Below are 20,039 nucleotides of genomic sequence, written 5' to 3'. Positions count from 1 at the left end.
TGGCTGAGATTTCAACATACTCAGTATGCATAATACACATGCTGTGTGTTCTCATTATAATGTAAGATTTAGCTAGTTTTAGACTTACATGGGTGTTTTATAATATTTTCAGTTGGAAGAAGCTGAAAGATTTGCCAAAACAGTTGTTGATCTTGGGGACAAAACATCAGAGTTCAAAGCAAAAGGCTACTTGGCACTGGGATTGACTTACAGTCTCCAGGCTACTGATGGTAAGATAAGAACAAACATTCGTATTTGGAAATCCTCACGTTGCCTAAAAAAAAGAATACCTAGCAGAATGCTAGACTCAAAATTGAAGCTTCTGTGTGCAACCACTGTCTCAGTCAATGTATTAAAACTTCTTCAATGAGCATGTGGAATGAAATCTCTTCATCTTGCTGATTAAATATATCCTTTTTAGCATCTTTGCGAGGGATGCAAGAGGTCTTGCAGAGAAAGGCACTTCTTGCATTTCAGAGGTGAGTGAGTGTTAATCTTTTCATTTCATTCTGCTACATGTAGTAAAAAGCTTTTATTATATGTTACAAAGAGGGACTCACAAAAGATTGTGTAATAAGGGTTTCACCTCCAGGAGTACAGAAAGTATTTCTTTAGCATTTACTTCTCATTTTCTGTCAGAAATATCTAAATAAATTTCTAAAGATTTCCACGGTGTTGCTCTCTAGTATAAAATATTTGCTCAAAGAAATATTCTGATCTAGAAGGGAAAAAAATATGATCATAGAATCATAGAATCATTAGGGTTGGAAAGGACCTTAAGATCATCTATTTCCAACTTCCCTGCCATGGGCAGGGACATCTTACGCTAAATCATATCACCCAAGGCCTCGTCCAGCCTGGTCTTGAACACTGCCAGGGATGGAGCATTCACAACCTCCCTGGGCGACCCATTCCAGTGCCTCACCACCCTAACAGGAAAGAATTTCCTTCTTATATCCAATCTAAACTTCCCCTGTTTAAGTTTTAATCCATTACCCCTTGTCCTATCACTACAGTCCCTAATGAAGAGTCCCTCCCCAGCATCCCTGTAGGCCCCCTTCAGATACTGGAAGGCTGCTATGAGGTCTCCACGCAGCCTTCTCTTCTCCAGGCTGAACAGCCCCAACTTTCTCAGCCTGTCTTCATACAGGAGGTGCTCCAGTCCCCTGATCATCCTCGTGGCCCTTCTCTGGACTTGTTCCAACAGTTCCATGTCCTTTTTATGCTGAGGACACCAGAACTGCACACAATACTCCAGGTGAGGTCTCCCAAGAGCAGAGTAGAGGGGCAGGATCACCTCCTTCGACCTGAAAGATTTCAAGTCATAGTTCACTGTAATAGTGTTTCTAGAAGAGCTGATAGCTGATCAGATTGTAAAGCAGGCTTTTGCAATTATCTCTGTAGAGCCAGAGCAATTAATTGAGGCCCTGCTGCTGTGCATGTGGGGCAAAATGCAAGTAGTAAAGTAGTAAGCTAGGGGGAAAGAAATAAATCTGTCTGGAGAGTTAACAGCATAGGCAGTGACAGTGCAAATGCCCCATTTTCCAAGTGTCTTACATGGAAGTAGTGCTATTGGGGATGACAGTAGTTCAGTGTCAAGGCTTCAACTCTGCAAATGAAATAACAATAAACAGGTGAATGAGAACATCTCTACCCTAATTACAGAAGAAACAAATCTTGATGGCAAACCTGGCAGAAGTGCTGCAACACCTAAATATGTCTCTTTTTATGTTTATATACCCTTGAAAACCCTACTTCATTGAGATGTGCCTAAATGCTTCAGGGAAATGGTTTTATGCGTCAATGTTAATACAAAGTCTCAGATTTGGGTTTGTGATTTTGTATCTGAGGGGATTATCATTGCTACATTGTAACCTGCTCTACTAACTTATTCTCAAAGCAGCATAGTCAAGAAGTAACTGGCTTCCTAGAGTGAAAGTGAATGAGCAGAACTCTTATCTACTTTGTGGCTACTCTTCCTCTTGAGTTTTGTGCTTCACAGCCATCCTGGTCGGGGCCCCTGCAATTGCTTGGGTACTTCTTGTATTGGTCATTCTTTATATTGCTAAATTTTTATAGTGAAATTGCATAATTAATTTATATTTAAAATTACTCTTTAATGGCCCAAAGTGCTGCTTTTAAATCAGGCATGATTGACGAAAGTCACTGGAGTGAACAGCACTTACATCAAAATATGAGCATACGTGTAATGAAGAAATCTGAATGTGAATACATGAATATATGCATTTGTGTGTATGTCTAACCAGTATTAACAGGGGAAAAAAATCTGTTTTGTTTTGTTTCTTTGTTTTCAAGGGCTCACAGTTTGTCCCCAACAGATCATCTGGCAGCATTTTACTTGGCACTGCAGCTTGCCATATCCAGACAGGTTAGTTGTGGTTTAAAACTGTAGCCTCACACTATCATATGAAGATCAGAATGTGTATCTGTTGATGGATATAGATGAAGATGTCAATTAAAAACAAACAAACAAGCAAACATAATTTTTCCTCATGCATATATTAAAAAAAAAAGAAGACCCAAAATACTCTCTCTGAACACCTTGAGTTCTGCCACAGTGTTCCAGCTCTAGGATCAGATATAAGACATAAGTCATTAAATTTCTTTGTTTCAGCATTTATGTTGCTGGATGAAGAGGGGAAAAAAAAAATCCATTTTTACCCTGTTTCTAGCTATTATGTGTAATCTCTGCTAAGACAGGTTATCTGGAGAGTAGGACTAGAATCTTGTCTTTAATGATCTTGGCAGATCTCCGATCTCCATTACCTGCTAAGATCTATGTCTTTTCTGAACCCTTGTAGAAGGTTTGGTTATTGTGAACAAAATTCCAAATTTTTTTTTAAGAAAACTGGAAAAACATTTTAAAGCTGTAAAAGAGATCTGAGCTCAGTCCAGCTTAAACAGCTGTTATGTTTAAAGGATTTAGAATTCTGCCATATATCACATGTATTTGGATAATGTGGAGCTGCTTTGTGTATATCATGGTAAGTCTTTTCCTGTGTCATGTTTATTTTAGGAAGTAGTTTTGAGCACAGTAGTTTACATACTCTAGGTGACTACTTTTCGTTGCTAAGGAGTAGCAGAGATATTGGGCTATGTCACAGAGTGGAATGGATTGTCACTTTCATACTAGAAAATATTTTTTAGTGGCAGGCTATGACTGTACTTCTGAATTTCAAAATTCTCATCTTGCTTAATTAAATGTGCTGTTCTTAACAATTCGTATACTTATTTTGAGCAAAAACACATTCAGCTGAGGAGATTGCAGAATTCCACTTGAAGAAAAGCTACTGTTGCTGTCTAGATGTACATTTTAGTTAAAAGTACTACAATTAAAGTATTTTCAAATCATACAGAAATACAACCAATACCTGAAAAAGCATAGTAAGTGAATATTTTTAAAGAGGTAAAAGGAACTGTTGTGTTAAAACGTGTATCTTTTTTTCAATGTATTATCTAATTGTTTCTGTTCACTGTAAGGCATGAGGTCCATTTCAAAATTCTGAGTTGTGTCTTCCAGGAGTTGATAGAATCTGCATGATATTGAGATGAATATTTTGAAAATTGTATGGACATGAACTCAAGTAATAGGCAATAATTGTGGTGTGCTTTTTTTTTTCTGCCCCCCCCCCCCTTTTTTTTTAATCAGATACCAGAAGCTTTGGGTTATGTTCGTCAGGCTCTGCAGCTACAAGGAGATGATGCCAACTCTCTTCATCTTCTTGCACTCTTGCTATCAGCCCAGAAACACTATCATGATGCTTTGAATATCATTGATATGGCCTTGAGTGAATATCCAGAAAATTTTATGTGAGTGAATGTTGTGTTTGCCTTCTACGCTTTCTCTCGTATTTATTTTTCTTAGATTCATATCTCATTCATTTAAACAGGGGATGGATTTGAGGATTACTCTGTTCTTGTTGTTTTGTTGTTTTGTTTCTTTTTCCTCAACAGTTTTCTTCCCTGCTCATTTTAATAGAAGTCTGCTTTTTATTAAAGCCTTGTTAAATAGTGATTTAGGATTTGATTTTGGAAGGGAGGCTAAGGTTTTTTTCTACAGATTCTTTGTTTAGATTATTTCTCCCTGTTTTGTGCTTTAGAGTAATGTCTGTCTTTTGGTTTTATGCAGTATTCTAAGAAGGAAAAAGAAGACTTTCCTATTAGCTAGGATAGATTTATCATCCTACAGATAACTCTATGCATGTTGTATGGAATTTATTCTGTAAAATGCTTCATAACAGAGAGTCTCCTCTTTTGCCTGTATCTGCATGTGTCAACCAGTCATCTGAAGTTGGCTGATGGATAACTAAACAGTTGAACAGAGAACAATGTTTGGTAGATGTTCTTTTAAGAAAGAAATCACGTTCTTAAGAAAGAAATCATTCTTTGTATTTATTCTTTGTGTTGAGTATATACATTTAGATTTTTTTACTTTTGTAAGGTTTTTTATCATTATTTATTTTCTTATGAAACTCTATTCTTATGATAACCTAATGAGCTGCTTTATATTGAAATGTCTCAGGGACAGCTTCCATTAACTTCCAGTGTTCCATTCTGATGCTTTCCCAACAGTCACTAATGTTGTAATCCATAGTATTACAAGTATCCTAAATGCTCATTTAGACAATTTTCGAAGTATTGCGATCTTAACTTTTAGATGACCAGCCTGTATCAAAAATTATTACTGTATCAACATACCAGAAAAAGATGATTTCTCTAAGAATTACTAGTTTGAAAATAGAGATTATGGTCCCTTTACCTTACTGTTTCTTAACATTTCGTGCCTCTTTTTGGCTGTCTATATAAAGTACTGTTGCCTTTTTTCCTCACTTATCTGACCAGGACCAATGTTGATATTGTCTCTTCTCAGAACTTCTGTGGCTCACAGACAGTTCTGTGCAACTGCTTTTGTTGTGAAACCTTTGCTGTTTCTCACTTCCTAGTTTATCAATGCCTGTATAACTTGTCTCTGTTCTTGTTAAGTTTAGACACATGCTTCGCAATTTCAGAACTACCTAGCAGTTCCTCTGCCAAACCTGTCTGTGCTTTCCTCAGGTCTGAGGGACCTGTCAGTAAGTCATGGTTTCGGGGGCAATTGCAGTATCAGCTGCCTAATCTTATACCCTATTATTGTTGAATAAATTCAAAACCCCATGATCTATCATCTTCTGTCTGTTCCTGTTCCATCTTCTGCCACTTAGTGGCAATGTAAATGACAAAGAAGCTGCTTTATCTCTCAGAATAATAATAGACTAGAAGTATTTCTGAAACTGTTCCCCCTATTGTACTAAAAGACCATAGGATCATTTAGTAAAATGTTTAAAATTACTTTTGTGAGCATTCAGAAAATATTTTTGGGTTTTTAAAATATGGCTCAGGGCCTTTTCATACTTGTTTATGATTGCATCTTGTGTTTGAAAGTTTGCGTGAGTTGTTTTAAAAAGTACTCATCTTTCGATTAATGTATAAAATCTGTCTATTAATGTATGTGTGTATATTAATCATATGAGTCATAATAGTGGTTCTAAATTGTTAGTCCTGTTGTATAATACAAACACTATGGTGATACAGTGTGCTATGTTACAACCTGCTGGTACAGATAAGGAAATTTGAGAGGAATATCTTGGCAGTAGGAATTGCCATCAGATGTGGCAACAATTGCTGAAGAATCCAAGGTGAAACATAGCTATATATCTCAAGACAGTCTTTTAGTCTTGTTTTTAGAGCTGTTAAGTTACTTCTAGCTCCCAGAGAAGTCAAGAATATGACTGAGATTTCTTGTATTCTTCTTGTATTCTTCTGCAATTGATACTGACAGCTAGACACAAGCATCTGGTCAATAAGATAAATTTGGATTGATTTCTTCATGTAACTGGGTTATTTTTGCAAAGATTTATCAGTAAAACCTTGAGTTTTACTGATAGTAAAATCTTGTACAATCTTGTAAATTCTGGTGCTCTTGAAATGGTTGGTGGTATGTATGTGCATATATATGAAAATACAAAACACAGGTGCTTAGTGTAATGTTGATTACATTTTCTTATTCTGCAACTTGTGTAAACAGTACAGTCTCAGAGTGCCTCCTAGCCAACTGGGAAATGATCCTCTTGTGTTCCTCTAAGGCTTGCTAATTTTTAGATATTTTGAAACACTCGATTATTTGCCTATGGTACATTACTGTCTTTTGTAAACACTTCAAATATCTTTATCTTTCAGTTATGTTGCAATCCCAGTAAGCTAAATAGTACAAGAGTTTTCCTGGTATTCTCTGTATTTCCATTAGAATCCATTACCTCAGCCTTATGCAAAATGATACTTTGGTGGCTATGCAGCATAATAAATCTGTATACTTGAAAAATATTAAAATAAAACATAGGGCTTGTGATTTGTGTTATTTCTTATTTCTTTTATTACTATTCTTATCCATATAATTCTCTATGCTACTATTTTATTACTGCACTGAGAGCTGTCCTTTCCTATTCACAGCTGTATGTTCTTTCTGGTTTGCTTTTCTTTGAAAAGAACCTAATTTTTCTGAAGTTTATAACACTACATCTCTGTAAAATGCCAAAGGCTGCAAGGAAGTAATAGAATACACTGTGAGTCATGCTGAGAGGTGGATACTTTCCAGCACTCTTCTATTGTAATCAATTAGTAAATACTAGGTCTGTCAGTTTTTAACATTTGAAAATCTGATGCACTCCTAGAATTCATATTCAGTATTTGATGCATACAGCAAGCATACCTTCCTATCTTAAATTAGTATAAACCTTCCTGTGCTATAAAGGTGGAAACTTGCTGAAGAAATAAGGCCAATCAGATAATGATTTTGTCCTAAGCACCTCTAGCTCAGTATATAGAAAGAAATTCCTCAGAGCCATAGAATTCTGTCCCATCATTATCTAAAGGAGTGGAAGCAATGATCAAACATCACATTGTGCTGTTAGCAGCAAGGTACAGCTTTTTCTTTGAACAGAGTTGATTGTTCTTCCTTTGTTTGTTACATTGGCAGCATAAATAAAGCAATCTGCTCTGAGACCTTAAGGGATATTGGAGAAACTATCGGTGAAAATATAAGAAACCTCTAAAAGGGAAGTAGATATGTACTAATGTTTTCCAGAAATAATCAAAATGCAAGGTATTTGCTTAATATCTATAGCACTATTGGTTCAAATCTTTTGTAAGGTTCAAATTCTAGGTTGTAACTGCTTTACTTATAAACCAATTAGCTGTGTTTTTCAGAGCAATATAAGCAATCTGCTGTTAAATGCTAGCTAACCCATGAAGCCTCCTGAAATCTGAGGGTGCTTTGATCCAGAAAAGAAAAAGTCTCAAGAAAAAAGATTAGTTAACTGATTAATACTACCAAAAAGATTGTGACTACCCTGCTTTGGTGAGATGGGTGGGAGTAAGGTGCCAGCACCAAAAAATATGAATAATTAATCTCAATCAGGTCCTATTGCATTTTAATTCCTCTAAAATTACACTGTTTTGCCCCACCTTTCATGAGACAATTTATCCCTGTAGTAGAAATGTGAAGTTCAGGTCTTCTCCAGCATGACAGGATTTGAAGCCACAGATAATGCAGCTCAGAATCCTAACCCTCAAATTATGTGAGAGACTGGATAAGATGATCCATTTCTCCACTTGAAACAGAGCTATGGACATGCTGCCCTGAATGCGAGGAGAATAGGCAAGAAGGAGGCACAATATATACTAAATTACTAGAGTACTTAATTGTGAGTTGCTTGGGTTTTCCTTGAGTTTTATTTATTCTAATCCATTGATTGCCTACTTTGAAAGTATAAGCAGTCCCAGAGGTGTGCATTACAGTCTGAAGGTGTGTTCAAGATGATGCAAGGTAATGAATGGTGTTTGTGTTGCATTGGCTCATATTGAGCTTGTGCAATAAATATCATACAGTTATGTGTGCAATTACCTGAGGAGCCTTATTTACAAACTCCTTTCCATGACTCATTCCTGTCTTATATTCTTGTTACAGGAATCTGTATTTTAGTGGTCCTTTGAATAATAAGAAATCTTGAAACAACACTTCTGTTTCTGCCTCATGGTTAGTCAGAAGTAGATTCTCAGTCAAGGGAGATGGTTTTTTTTTTAATGAAATACTTGTGATATTGCTTTCTTAATCTTAGCTGTTTTGGGGTTCCCTCATTATTTCAAATGCTGGGAGAGTTAAAGATGAGTATAGTGCCTGAAATTAGTGTAATTAGGCAGAATAAATAACATATTAATTCCTAATTTTATGCTGAAAATTCAACTGCAGTGGATAGCAGCTGACAAGCTTTTAAAGCAGCAGAATTAGGAAACAGCAGATGGGTTATTTGAGGAGTGCAAGTGTGTTATTTTAATGTTAAAAAAAAGGAAAGACATATGGTAACAGGTTTGAAGGCAACTGAAGACTAAGTTCACAGTTTAAACATTTACATTTGTTGAAGTGTGATGGAATTTTTTTTCTTCCAAGAATATTTCACAGAAGCATCAGACCAATATGTCATTCTTCTGAAAACTATTAAATCCTTTCCTTCCTGACCCTCAAAGGCTCTTTTGAGCTACAGTAGATTTCCCAGAATTGCAGAAGCTTTTAACATCCCTCTCAGTTCATTGATTAATAAACTTGTTTCCTTCTGGGAGTTGTCTGGGTAGGCATAACAGAAGAGCTGGTTGGTGCACGCAATGTATGATGATACATACACTGATGTTCTGTGAGATGGGGGTGGATTTATCAGTTACAGGGAATAGACTAAGCTATTCTATTATCCCTAGGCCTGTTTTAGTTGCGCTACAGTGTGTGGTGGTGGTTAAACTTGCACTTTTCTACTTTGTTCCCTGATAGAGTACTGGGAATTACTTGAGGAAAGGAAAGTAATATGTGATTGGACAAGAAGTAGTGATCTGCTAAGCTTGTCAAAATTATGTCTTTCAGGTTGGTGTATACATTCTTCTCAACATTTGACAATATGCTTTTTCAAATCTATTCCATTTTGATCCTGTCTATCTTGGGAATTAAATGAATTTGTTCTCAGGAATGATTTTTATGTAAGTCAGGAAAGACAGTGTAAGTTGCTTGTGCTTTTTCTTTTCATGATAGGCTTATCCTTTCCCCCTGCCCCCCTTTTGTTGTTGTTATATGCTTTTACTGAATGGTCCATTAAAAAAGGCATTGTTGCTAGGTAGATACTACTTTATGTAGCAAATTGGTACTTGGCCTCAGGGTCTTATCCTTAAATTATTTTCCTAGGCTGTAGATTCTTTTAAACTTAATTGAAAGAGTCCCAGTTAAACTCTACTGTAAAACAAATTCTGCAAAAACTGACAGGACTGACTGCTGCTTTTCCTGGCAAAGAAGCAACGTTATTGCTTTGTGAACAAATATATGGGGTGAACAAAAATAAATCAAAGGGTGCAGTGGGGTCCATCCAGTGCACACCAGGGATACCTATTCATAGTTTCCACAAAATTGTATTATTTTGCGGCTTTACGGCTGCTTTTGTTTCATCTTTGCTGGAGAGTCTGGCATCAAATATCAATCTGAAATGCCTATTTTTACTTCATTTATGTTACTATATGTATATGTCTATGTATAAGATTAATATTGGCACTATAAAAATCTGTCCCTTTTCCTGGATCCCTTGGAACAGGTTTCACATCATTTGGGTACCTTTAATGATTGTTTGAGAAACAGTTAATTTTTTTAATTAAGTTTTTTAATTAAAGACTCTTTTAATTAATTTATTTTTCTGGAGTTCTTTTAAAAAAATAGATTTAGTTGCTTGGCCTCCTGTTGCCTGTGTTGGGCATCCAGTGAGTCTGTCAATTGGATTTCCTGAAGGAAACAGATTGGTAGAAGTAGCTGGGAAAAAAAAAAGTGGACCTTGCTGATGGTTGTGTTTGATAACCTCTTCTCATTAATTGTGTCTTGTTGGCTTGCGAATACAGCTTGGATAATTGAGTCATTCCTGACTGTTGACACTTTGAATAAAAATGAGAAGCAGATATGATTAATTAGGAAAGAGGAAACTGGCTTCAGGATAAGGCAGAAATTGATTGCGTAGCAGTGTCACAGAAATTTAAAAGAAGTCACTGGGAAACAAAATTAATTTGTTCAGTCATGCAAGAAGTTATTTCAAGGAACTTAAAATTACAGGTTTTCATGTTTTGTAGTGAATGGGTTATATACATACATATATTTTTCCTTGAATACTCAAAATGGACTGTATGAGGGCTCGCTTTGCGATTGCAGCAGACACTTCTATGAATTTCTTTCTGTACTTTGATTGTCATGGTGATAGAGGCAATGCACCTAAAATCACTGAATGTGTAAGTAAATCCTTTACAAAATTATATGTGTTTCATAGTCTGCCTAGTTTCTTGTTATCCCCCTTGTAGGTTGAATTTTTACAGTCGGGTCATTTTGTGTTTTGAGGATCATGCAGATGTTTTGGAGGTGACTAGTGTGAAGCCATAAGCTTTCTACAGCAAGCATTAAAGGAACAGCTTTAATGAACAGTCAGAACTGGATGCTCAGATTAATAATTTGAAGCCAAGGGGATCCATTTTTAACCTCCCTGACCTATGCATTAGAAGTTGCTAAATTTACTTTAGCTTTTGTATTAATACCGGTTTAGCTAAAGCATACCTTCCATAAGACATTACTCTTGGTAAGAACACATAAACTGGAAAAACTGTTGCAGGGTGTCGTAGCTTGTTTCAGTGTTTCAGTTGCAGTCATAGAATCATAGAATAGTTAGGGCTGGAAAGGACCCCAAGATCATCCAGCTCCAACCCCCCTGCCTTGGGCAGGGACACCTCTCACTAAACCATGTCACCCAAGGCTCTGTCCAACGTGGCCTTGAACACTGCCAGGGATGGAGCATTCACAACTTCCCTGTGCAACCCATTTCAGTGCCTCACCATCCTTACAGTAAAGAACTTCTTCCTTATATCCAATCTAAACTTCCCCTGTTTGATTTTCAACCAATTACCCCTTGTCCTGTCACTACAGTCCCTAATGAAGAGTCCCTCCCCAGCATCCTTATAGCCCCCTTCAGATACTGGAAGGCTGCTATGAGGTCTCCACGCAGCTTTCTCTTCTCTAGACTGAACAGCCCCAACTTTCTCAGACTGTCTTCCTAAGGGAGGTGCTCCAGTCCCCTGATCATCCTCGTGGCCCTCCTCTGGACTTGTTCCCTCCTCTGGACTTGTTCCAACAGTTCCATGTCCTTTTTATGTTGAGCACACCAGAACTGTACACAATGCTCTAAGTGAGGTCTCACAAGAGCAGAGTAGAGAGCAGTATTTATACTGCATTTTTGATCTTAATTTCAATTTATCCCATATTTGTGTCCAGCCATTGTTTTTTAAATATTTCTTTACTAAGCACACTGTAATACTGGGGACTTCATACTCTGATGGTAGCTTCCATAATCAGGTCGTCTTCAAATGTCCTTTCTGATGAGAACATCACCATACTTGCTTAAAGTAGGGCACATTCTCTGACCTTTCAGTTATCTGTTGCACTATAGAACTATAGCCTGTTTTCATGATGTGTAAACAAAATTAAATAAAAAAATAATAATAAAAAAAGAGGAAAAAAACCAACCCTGCACAAAATATTTCAGTATTACTTATCATTGCTTTATACAGAGAATCACCTGCATCATGTCTGTCGGAAAGGATTGTGTTAATTATTTTGCTTCATTGGGCTTATATTCAGCTACCTGTTTGCTGACATTCTTATTTGCTTCTTCGTCAGTTATTTCTATGATTCATTTCCACATTAGAGTGTAAAGACTGTATTTGTTCCTATAACTATATACTGTGTTTTTAAAAAGAAATCCAGCTTGAAAGCTAATAAGCCGTGCTTCTGAACAAATTGTTTGGAAATGTTCCTACTGGGCTGTTACAAGGATCTTTTCATTACGAGAGTATATTATGCATAGGTTAGAGTCCTGTTGGATTCAAGAGGATTTCCCAAGGGAAGGGTCTTAAGGTGGTCTGAACTACCTCCTTTTAAAAGAAGCTGCAAACTTGCATACAGTAAACTTGTCAAATTCTGGACTGTGAATGACGTAAATGCTGGGAACTCTAGGATTTTGTCTTAATTTTAATCTTTTTCTTCTAAACTATTTATTTTTGAGTAATTACAAGGCTGTCAGTAGGGCAGTCCTGTAATGTACAGTGTGTACTAAGAGAAACTGAATTTGCTAAGATTTGGCTTCCTCCTACTTCCTCATTTCTTTTATGTTTCTTGTAACAGTCATTGGAAGTTTTTCCTGTATATGTAATTGTTGAGTGCAAGAAGTGAGTTGCTAATGCTCTATTTAGGTAAGGTGAACAGATTGAGATTCTTTTAAATCATCAATATTAAGTAATATTTGTTCCGACTTTATTTTATGCATTCCGTGTACTGCTTTCCCACTTTAATTACTCTGTGGGGTCTGCCAGTTAACCTGATTTAATTTACCCAGCAATTGATGCTATGACAATTTGTTACAGAAAGGAGATGCAACTGTATGAAGTATACATGTGAATGTAAGTTTTACATCACGACCATTGTTTTTTTCCCTTAAAAGCAGATTACATGAAAAGAAGCCTACGTTGTCTGTTAAAAGGTTCTTTTCAGACTTTAATCTCTTTCTATCTGTAGTGTTACATTCTGTGTCACCCTTTCTGTGATTTTTTTTTTCCTTTTTTTTTATATACAGTGTCATTGCAAAACTGGTTACTCTAGCGTTTCACAAGTCCTGTGTTTAGACTTGGTGAGGTTTTTTGTGATTCTTTCTTCTTAAGTGTAGTGCCTAGGTTTAAAAGCAGAAAACTTCTTTTGAATTTTCCAAACATTCCAGGATTTAAAGTTGTGGAATATACAAATGGGCACTTAAATGTGAAACCAAAATGAAATATTATGTAACTCTACACAGAGCTGGTTTTTGTTGTCTTTTATGTTCTAATAAGTAAAAGGTTATCTATCAGAGTTGAATATATATAACGTTTATTCTTATATTTAAGATTCATGTAGTTGTCAAGGAGACCAAGCTGTTGTTCGATACTTTCTGCAAGGCTTGGTTATTGCTTATTCCCATATTTATGGGACTTCCAGTATATTTATTACTCTCCTACTGTTTTTTCATAGTTGATTATCATGTAAAAATATTGTTAGCTGAAGTTTGAAATGCAGACTGTTAAATTGCTCAAAAATGTCCTCTAAAAACTGAGGAAGTTTACTCAAAGTAGGTTAAACATAGTTGCATTTTTAATTCTTTGTTGTAAACTACTGGATTTGATGCCTCCTTTTAAATTTTAGCTTCTTCAAGTGGAATAGCTGTTTGCTACTGTGAAGGGTGTGTTACACTGAAGCACTAATACTTTTTAAAGCACATACCTTCAGTTTTATGCACAGCTTTACCTTATGTTCTTCAAGCTGTAAACAGTGGAAATAATTTAAATAATAAGAAAATATTAATGTTGTTTACTCCCAATCATAACTGAAAATAGAGCATTCTTTGAAGCTGGGATCAGAATATGGGAATATAGACCCTTCAGAAGTCTAGTGGAGTTAAAAGTTCGCAGGAGATTTCTTATTCAGAGGGACTTTATGGAGATTCCTCATCATCACTGTGTTGTGATACTGCTAGCAGGTAGATCTGGTGGAGAATGGTACATAGCATGTTATATTGCTAGATTTGAAGAAAGAATTGGGGAATGAAAGGCGGGTCTCTTCCACAAAGTAGTGTGTGGAACAGATATCCAGCTATGGCTGATCCAAGTTGGCATTCTCATATGGTGCACAGCAACATGCAAAAATTGCTTACTTGACCCCAAATGCAAAGCAGTCAGTTAAAAAATTTCACCTAAGGTGAGCAATGACTGAAGTTCATTGAAAGAGCTAGGAGTTCTCAGTAGTGTTCACTAATAGTGATATTTGTCTCATAGCAGACCTTGGTCTTCACTGCTTCGAATTTTTGCTTCATTCTACCAAACAGAAGTTTATTTAATAAACTAGTATTGGACAAATTCATTTCTCTTGATGTTGTGACATTAGAGTTTTGCTGTGGAAGGGAACTGGTGGTTGTAGCATCGTCACAGAAGTGACACTTCACTCATAAGAGAGACGTAGCAGTATATTTGCTGATACAAATAAAACAATTTAACTGAGTTTGATAGTAAATGAGACAGTGACTTAACAAAATTCTATGGTAAGGTATACTTGCTTATTTACTGCAGAGGACAGGATCAGATGAACTGTCAGGGAGACCTTCTGGTTGAAGTCATGAGGTTCTGTAAGGAATCCCTTGCTTTCTAAACTCCTCAGAAGGTGTGGCTGGATATTGACTTAGTCCAGACTTGTTCAGTAGTTTATTTATAATGGATTATATGTATGCAGTCAGTCCTTTCTATAACGTAGCTATGTTTTCAAAGTTTAACATGCTGTAAATCACTTACTATCTGTTATGGTAAGGATTCTCTCAACCTCAAGGAGTAACCTTGTGAGGTGTCCCTACTCAAGGGGGCATCCTGGTGTGCAGCCCACTACCATGCAGGAGAATGTAATGGGCCCTAGGCTGTCCACTATTTATGGAGTAAGATGATTGACTTACAGTTGTGTTTGCATACCAGCCATACTTTTGGTTTGTGACATGCTCAACTAGCCCTTAGCTGTTGAGCAAGATTTATGGCCTTTAAGCCAGATGCAGCCATCAGGACCACCACTGGTGGCTGTTGCTCAAGCAGAAAAGGTGGCAGGGAGAGCACACCATCACAAGCATCTGGGGGTTTTATTTCAAAAAGTGAAACAGGCTGGCTGAAAATAAGATCTCCAGTTTTATTTTGGAGATTCACAAATTCTAACCCTGCTACAAATTACACTAGTTGGCTGATAGGGAAAGCTTCAGATCATGATTTAATGGATTAGTTTGTACTGATTAGGAAATAGAGCACTGGCAAGAACCTAGGAAGTCACAAGTCTCCCTTATTACAGCTGTCCTATCTGTAATACTTTTCATGAACTTACCAGCTGTATCTTAGGAACAGTTAGACTGCAGAAGAGGTAGAGCAAATCACCTATCCAAAACAAGCTGTGAGGAAGCAGTCTTTTCTACAACTTCATTTATAATCTTAAGATCTAATTTCTACCTTTAATGTTTTAATAGTCTGTATGGCCTTTATATGTACTCTTTTTTTGTGGAAACATTATCGTCTAGATAAATTGTTCTTTTCCCTTCATGGTGCTTGTCTCATCTGTATTTATAGATAGAATTTTTACCTCTTCTTGGCTGCAGTCTCCAGTCACCCTTGCAGCCTTTTTCTGCAGCTGCTCCAATTTGAAATTTCTCATGTGTGTGTTTCTGTTACAACAAAAATTGTGTATAATGTTCCAGATGTGGTCTCACTGGGATATTGTACAATGGTGTTGTCTCTTTCTGCTGCAGTGAATACATTCCAGAATTGCATCTGCACTCTTCACAGCTGTCTTACCTTGATGAATCTGGCTTTTAGCAGCTCTGGTTTAGAGTAACTCTTACAAAGGTTGTTTGTAACATCTCTTTATTAAACTTGAACTATAACCCATTTTTTCCATTAACAGTGTTATCTGGTACTCCTTTCACTTTTTTGTATGCAATTCTTGTATTATTTTTTGTATGTTAAGATTATTTTTTTTGCATGTTATTAAGATATATTCATCTCTGCCTTTCCTCTTAAAAAAAAATTAGTGAAATAGTGAAATAGTTACTATTTGTCAGTCATTACAGAAGTGATATTTTCTTTTAATTTTTACTAATCTTCTGTGTCACTTTTTGTAATTCTGAGAAGTGGATTATCTTTGACAGCATGAACTCTCATCATTGTGAAAGTGTTCCTATTTTCCATTTATCATTGTTTTCATATCTGAGAAAACAGATAAGGACTTTGGTGGAGGTTTGAGGTTCATTCCTTATTATCCTTAATCTTCATCTCATCTCTGTCTAGTATACACTGAGCAGCGGATCTTTAAACATTTTAGCATCTTTGTGTTAAATGCTAGGCTTCTGCTGTATCTCAGATGCCTTTGCTACCCTCTGTTTCCAGATTATGTGGCTGTAGGCCACTGAAATTCAAGGACCTAGTTATAAACCCATTGGGGATTTTTCAGTCTTTATTTAAATAAAAATCCAGCAATACATGGATTGGGTTACAAGCAGCTGTTTTATAATGTCCTCATTAGTTAGTGAGAACAGTCTTGAAGTAATGGAGTAATTTGCTGCTTCAGTAGCTATTTCAAAAATTTATCAGCTATTAGCTCCAAGAATCACTAGACTTTCCACTTCAGAGTTTGATTTGTGTCTGGGTAATTAGTCTCCTAAAATGATACAATACACTTTATTTTTATCTAATGTTAAAGATCTGCATCCATTATCAAACACTGATTCTGTAACAAATGCCCCACTATTATAATGTCTATAAGAGAACCTGTTTTATCTAATTCCCTTTCCCAAAGGATCTGACACAAACAGATTTCTGTTCTTGTTATTTCTTAAATTTATTCCAGTTAGACATGTTGCTGATACACATTGTTCTACTCTTCATTTCTATTTTGAATATTGTCTGTTCCTCAGTACTTGCATGCTTAGTCATGGGTGCTGTCCTATTATGCTGTGGTTAGTCTGTCATGTTTTTTTCTGTGCTGTGTGCCAGTAATTTAAACCTGTGAATGACAAAAACAGATAATTCATGATACTTACAAAATGTACAGCTTCATTTTCATCATCCTATCTCTTTTATCCTTTCTGCAACATTTTTAATAGTGTATTAAAAATGAGTAATAGTGTATTAATTTAATAGTGTATTAAATAGTAATAGTGTATTAATTTAATGGTGTATTAAAAATGAGTATGAAAATGCCCCTGTAAAGTTTAAAAGTCTCTGTATCCATAGTGCAGATTGTATTCCAGAGGAGTTGTTTCCACAGATGCTTAATGCTGGCCATTCAGAAAATGCTTTTTCAGATGATCTGCCTCATGGTTTCTAAACCTCTCCTGATAATACTTGTCCCTAAGCTGCTTATTTATCTAGATAGCTATCAACCTGTACCTCCAGCCATAGTTCAGGGGAAATCAGAAGAAAGAAGTTAATTTGGGAGACCTGCTTGTCGCATGGTGTTCCTTCTGCCCATTGTCTTCTTCCTTTTTCATCCCTTCCTTCTCTCATTTCTGAAGTTAACGTTTAGTTAGCAGGTTTTCATTTTGTGAATGGACATCCCATCTCAGTTTTCTGAAGTGTCTTAGTTATTTTGTGATTTATGATAAAAATAATTCTTGGATCCAGGCAAACTGCTCCATGTGGCTTTATAAATGCAACCTTTTCTGTTCAAAAGTTTATTTTTTAATGTTTATAATCGTACACCAGTGTACTTTTTGCCCATTAGATACAATTGCTCAGCCTTTATTAGAATTAGAAATATTCTTCAATCACACTTTATTGTTTATATTTTGAGGAAACATGCAACCATCCAGTCCCCTTGACTGCTGTAATGCATATCAAAGGGGGGTGATGTTTCATGTGTACCAGGTGCATCCAAAAGCATCAAATTATGATGTGTTGCTTTAATTCTTCCAAGTATATTTGTCTTCTGCTATCTTGCCCTTTAATCCTGCACTAGCAGTCCAGGTTTCTACATTTTTGTTGCACAGGGTCCTGCTAATTCATACACGTGTTTAAGTCATTTCATAATAATCAAATCCCATCCCTTTGTATCTCCCACTTAATAACAGCTCTCGCATCCTGAATTTTAGTGATTTACTGACCATGTGCCTTCTCTCTGCTACAAGATTCCAGAAAGTCTTAAATTCTTAAAGTTAGTTAACGTAAATTCAGTTGATCTGTAAACTGTGCATAATAAAGTATATATTATGATTATCTTCTTCCTAGAATAATTTGTAAATTCAGTGCTTCTGAATGTATTATGTTCCATAACTTTTGTAGTGCTTTATGACCACAAATTTTAAAAGATTCAACTTCTATAGGCTCTTCAAACTGTAGAAAGTACTGTCTTCTTTTTACATACAGAGAAACAGGAAAGGGATTGTATGAGGTAGATTCCTGTGATTTTGGATGTGGGTTTTGATGCCTAGGTCTTGTTTGGGCAGTGTGTGTGTGTGTGTGTGTGTGTGTCTGTGTGTGTGTGTGTTAAGGGTAGAATAGATATAATAGTGGAGGAGGATGAGATTTGTTGAGTTTCCTTCTCTCTTAAGTAAAATTGTGGACAGATCTGGACATTTTTACTTCCAACGATATAGTCACAGTTAAACATGTAGAGAAGATTGCTCTGACAAATGAAATATAAATTGTCTATTGATAGGAGGAAAGCTAAACTAGTGTAACTGATTATTCTGTTCTACATTCCTACATCATGTCAGGTGAGACTCCTTATTTTCTTAAACTAACTTAGCAACCTGCCTTTCATTTCCTCCTCAGATCCACATTATACAATTAGTGTGATTCATTTTTCAACTTACATGCTGGGTAGTTTCTGCAAAGGATTTTAAGTGCAACACTAAAGCTTTAGCTACTGTAACTTGATGAGGCATTTGATGTCATTTCTTCTTGAGAAAACCCTCTGGCAGTTTTCAGTTACTATTTGCAGCCTCAAAGTTTGTATTTGGGATAGGAAAGTACTGAGCTTTCACACATGCCCACCCTCTACACCCTTCTCAGTATTCCCACACAAACCATATGACCAATCATACAATTTTTTCACTTAGTATGATTAAGGTTGTACTGGAATAAAATGTAAAATACACCTGGTTTAAAAACAGAAAGTAGGCTAACAGTTTTATTTACATACTCTCCTCCTGCTTTGCGCTCCTTAATCATGCAATTTACTAAAAATGCTTTTAAATTATTATTTTTCTAGCATGTTGTTTGTTCCCAGATGCTGTGGGTCCTATAAAAGTTCATTCCAATTGACTAACTCCTTTATTGTCACACTGCATTTATATTCTTTAATTATTCAGGAAGGCGTCTAAGTTAATTTCTATGAAGAACCTTCTAATACATGGAATGTAAGAGGAATATGCAGCAATCATCTTAGGAGGTTACGCACTTGTCTTGCTGCCATTAGAAACATCAACTTTGGAATCAGAATTAATTTATAGTGGCTTTCAGGAAACATGTTTGATTCCATTATGAATAGTTTACTGCATATTTGATGAATGATGTGCTTTCTTGAGGTCGCCACTTGTAAATGTTGAAAATATTCAAAATTCAAGTCAAATGTTAATTTTAGTACTGCTAATTGAAACATATTGTAGAGTGTATCTGCATTTTCCTCTTGACCTTACCAATGCTGAGTACCTCCCATGAATCTGTCTGTTCTACTGTTACCATTTTCAGTATAGCCTTTTCCAGCACAAGTTGATATTATAGGGAAGTAATCTGCATCAGTACTGAGTTTTCTTTTGTGAGTTATATGTTATAAAAGTGTCATCTGAAGCAGTTAATGGAAAATAATTTCCTTTTTTATTAAAGTAGTTAAGATTTTCTTTAGTGAAGGTGTCTCTTTTCCCTTTGATGTATGAAGTACTGGTTTTAGTGGTCCTGCTGATTTCACTAAGCTATATTATCTTGCTTTAAAAAAATGTAAAATATCCTGTCAACTGTTGTTTCTGTCTGGTTGAATAGGCCATCTTGGACAAAGCACAGGTACTTTGATGATGTTAGATATTTGACCTTATTGTAATTACTTTGTGAAACAATTATTTAAATTAACACTGTATTTGAAGTTGTTTTCTCCAGCTTGGTGTGCTGTTGGCTATCTTTAAAAGTGTTTTGCTTGAATTGGAATATCTTTTCTTTCTCTTTTAATTTCCTTTCCGTTTTCACCAGATTACTGTTTACAAAAGTCAAATTGGAGTCTCTGTGCAGAGGCCCAGATGAAGCACTCCTTACCTGCAAACATATGCTCCAGATTTGGAAGTCGTGCTACAATCTCACTAACCCAAGGTAAGATGCTGTAGAATTTT

At 36.0% G+C, this 20,039-nt stretch overlaps 1 protein-coding gene across 4 annotated transcripts in view; it reads left to right on the top strand.

Annotated features, from left to right (window-relative positions):
• The window catches only part of TTC7B (tetratricopeptide repeat domain 7B), a 138,785-nt gene that overhangs the window by 63,622 nt on the left and 55,124 nt on the right, over window positions 1-20,039 (top strand). For all 4 annotated transcript variants that reach the window (XM_061463793.1, XM_061463791.1, XM_061463792.1 and 1 more), the window contains 5 exons: window positions 113-230; window positions 422-479; window positions 2,317-2,389; window positions 3,671-3,831; window positions 19,903-20,019. In XM_061463793.1, coding sequence (XP_061319777.1) covers window positions 113-230; window positions 422-479; window positions 2,317-2,389; window positions 3,671-3,831; window positions 19,903-20,019 — 527 coding nt within the window. The remainder of the gene's footprint in view (window positions 1-112; window positions 231-421; window positions 480-2,316; window positions 2,390-3,670; window positions 3,832-19,902; window positions 20,020-20,039) is intronic.

The sequence above is a fragment of the Pezoporus flaviventris genome, unplaced genomic scaffold, assembly GCF_033815535.1.
Source record: "Pezoporus flaviventris isolate CSIRO_AGI_PZ_B2104156 unplaced genomic scaffold, CSIRO_AGI_Pfla_v1 ptg000036l, whole genome shotgun sequence".
NCBI classification, from domain to species: Eukaryota; Metazoa; Chordata; class Aves; order Psittaciformes; family Psittacidae; genus Pezoporus; species Pezoporus flaviventris.
This window is presented reverse-complemented; position numbering and strand designations above follow the sequence as displayed.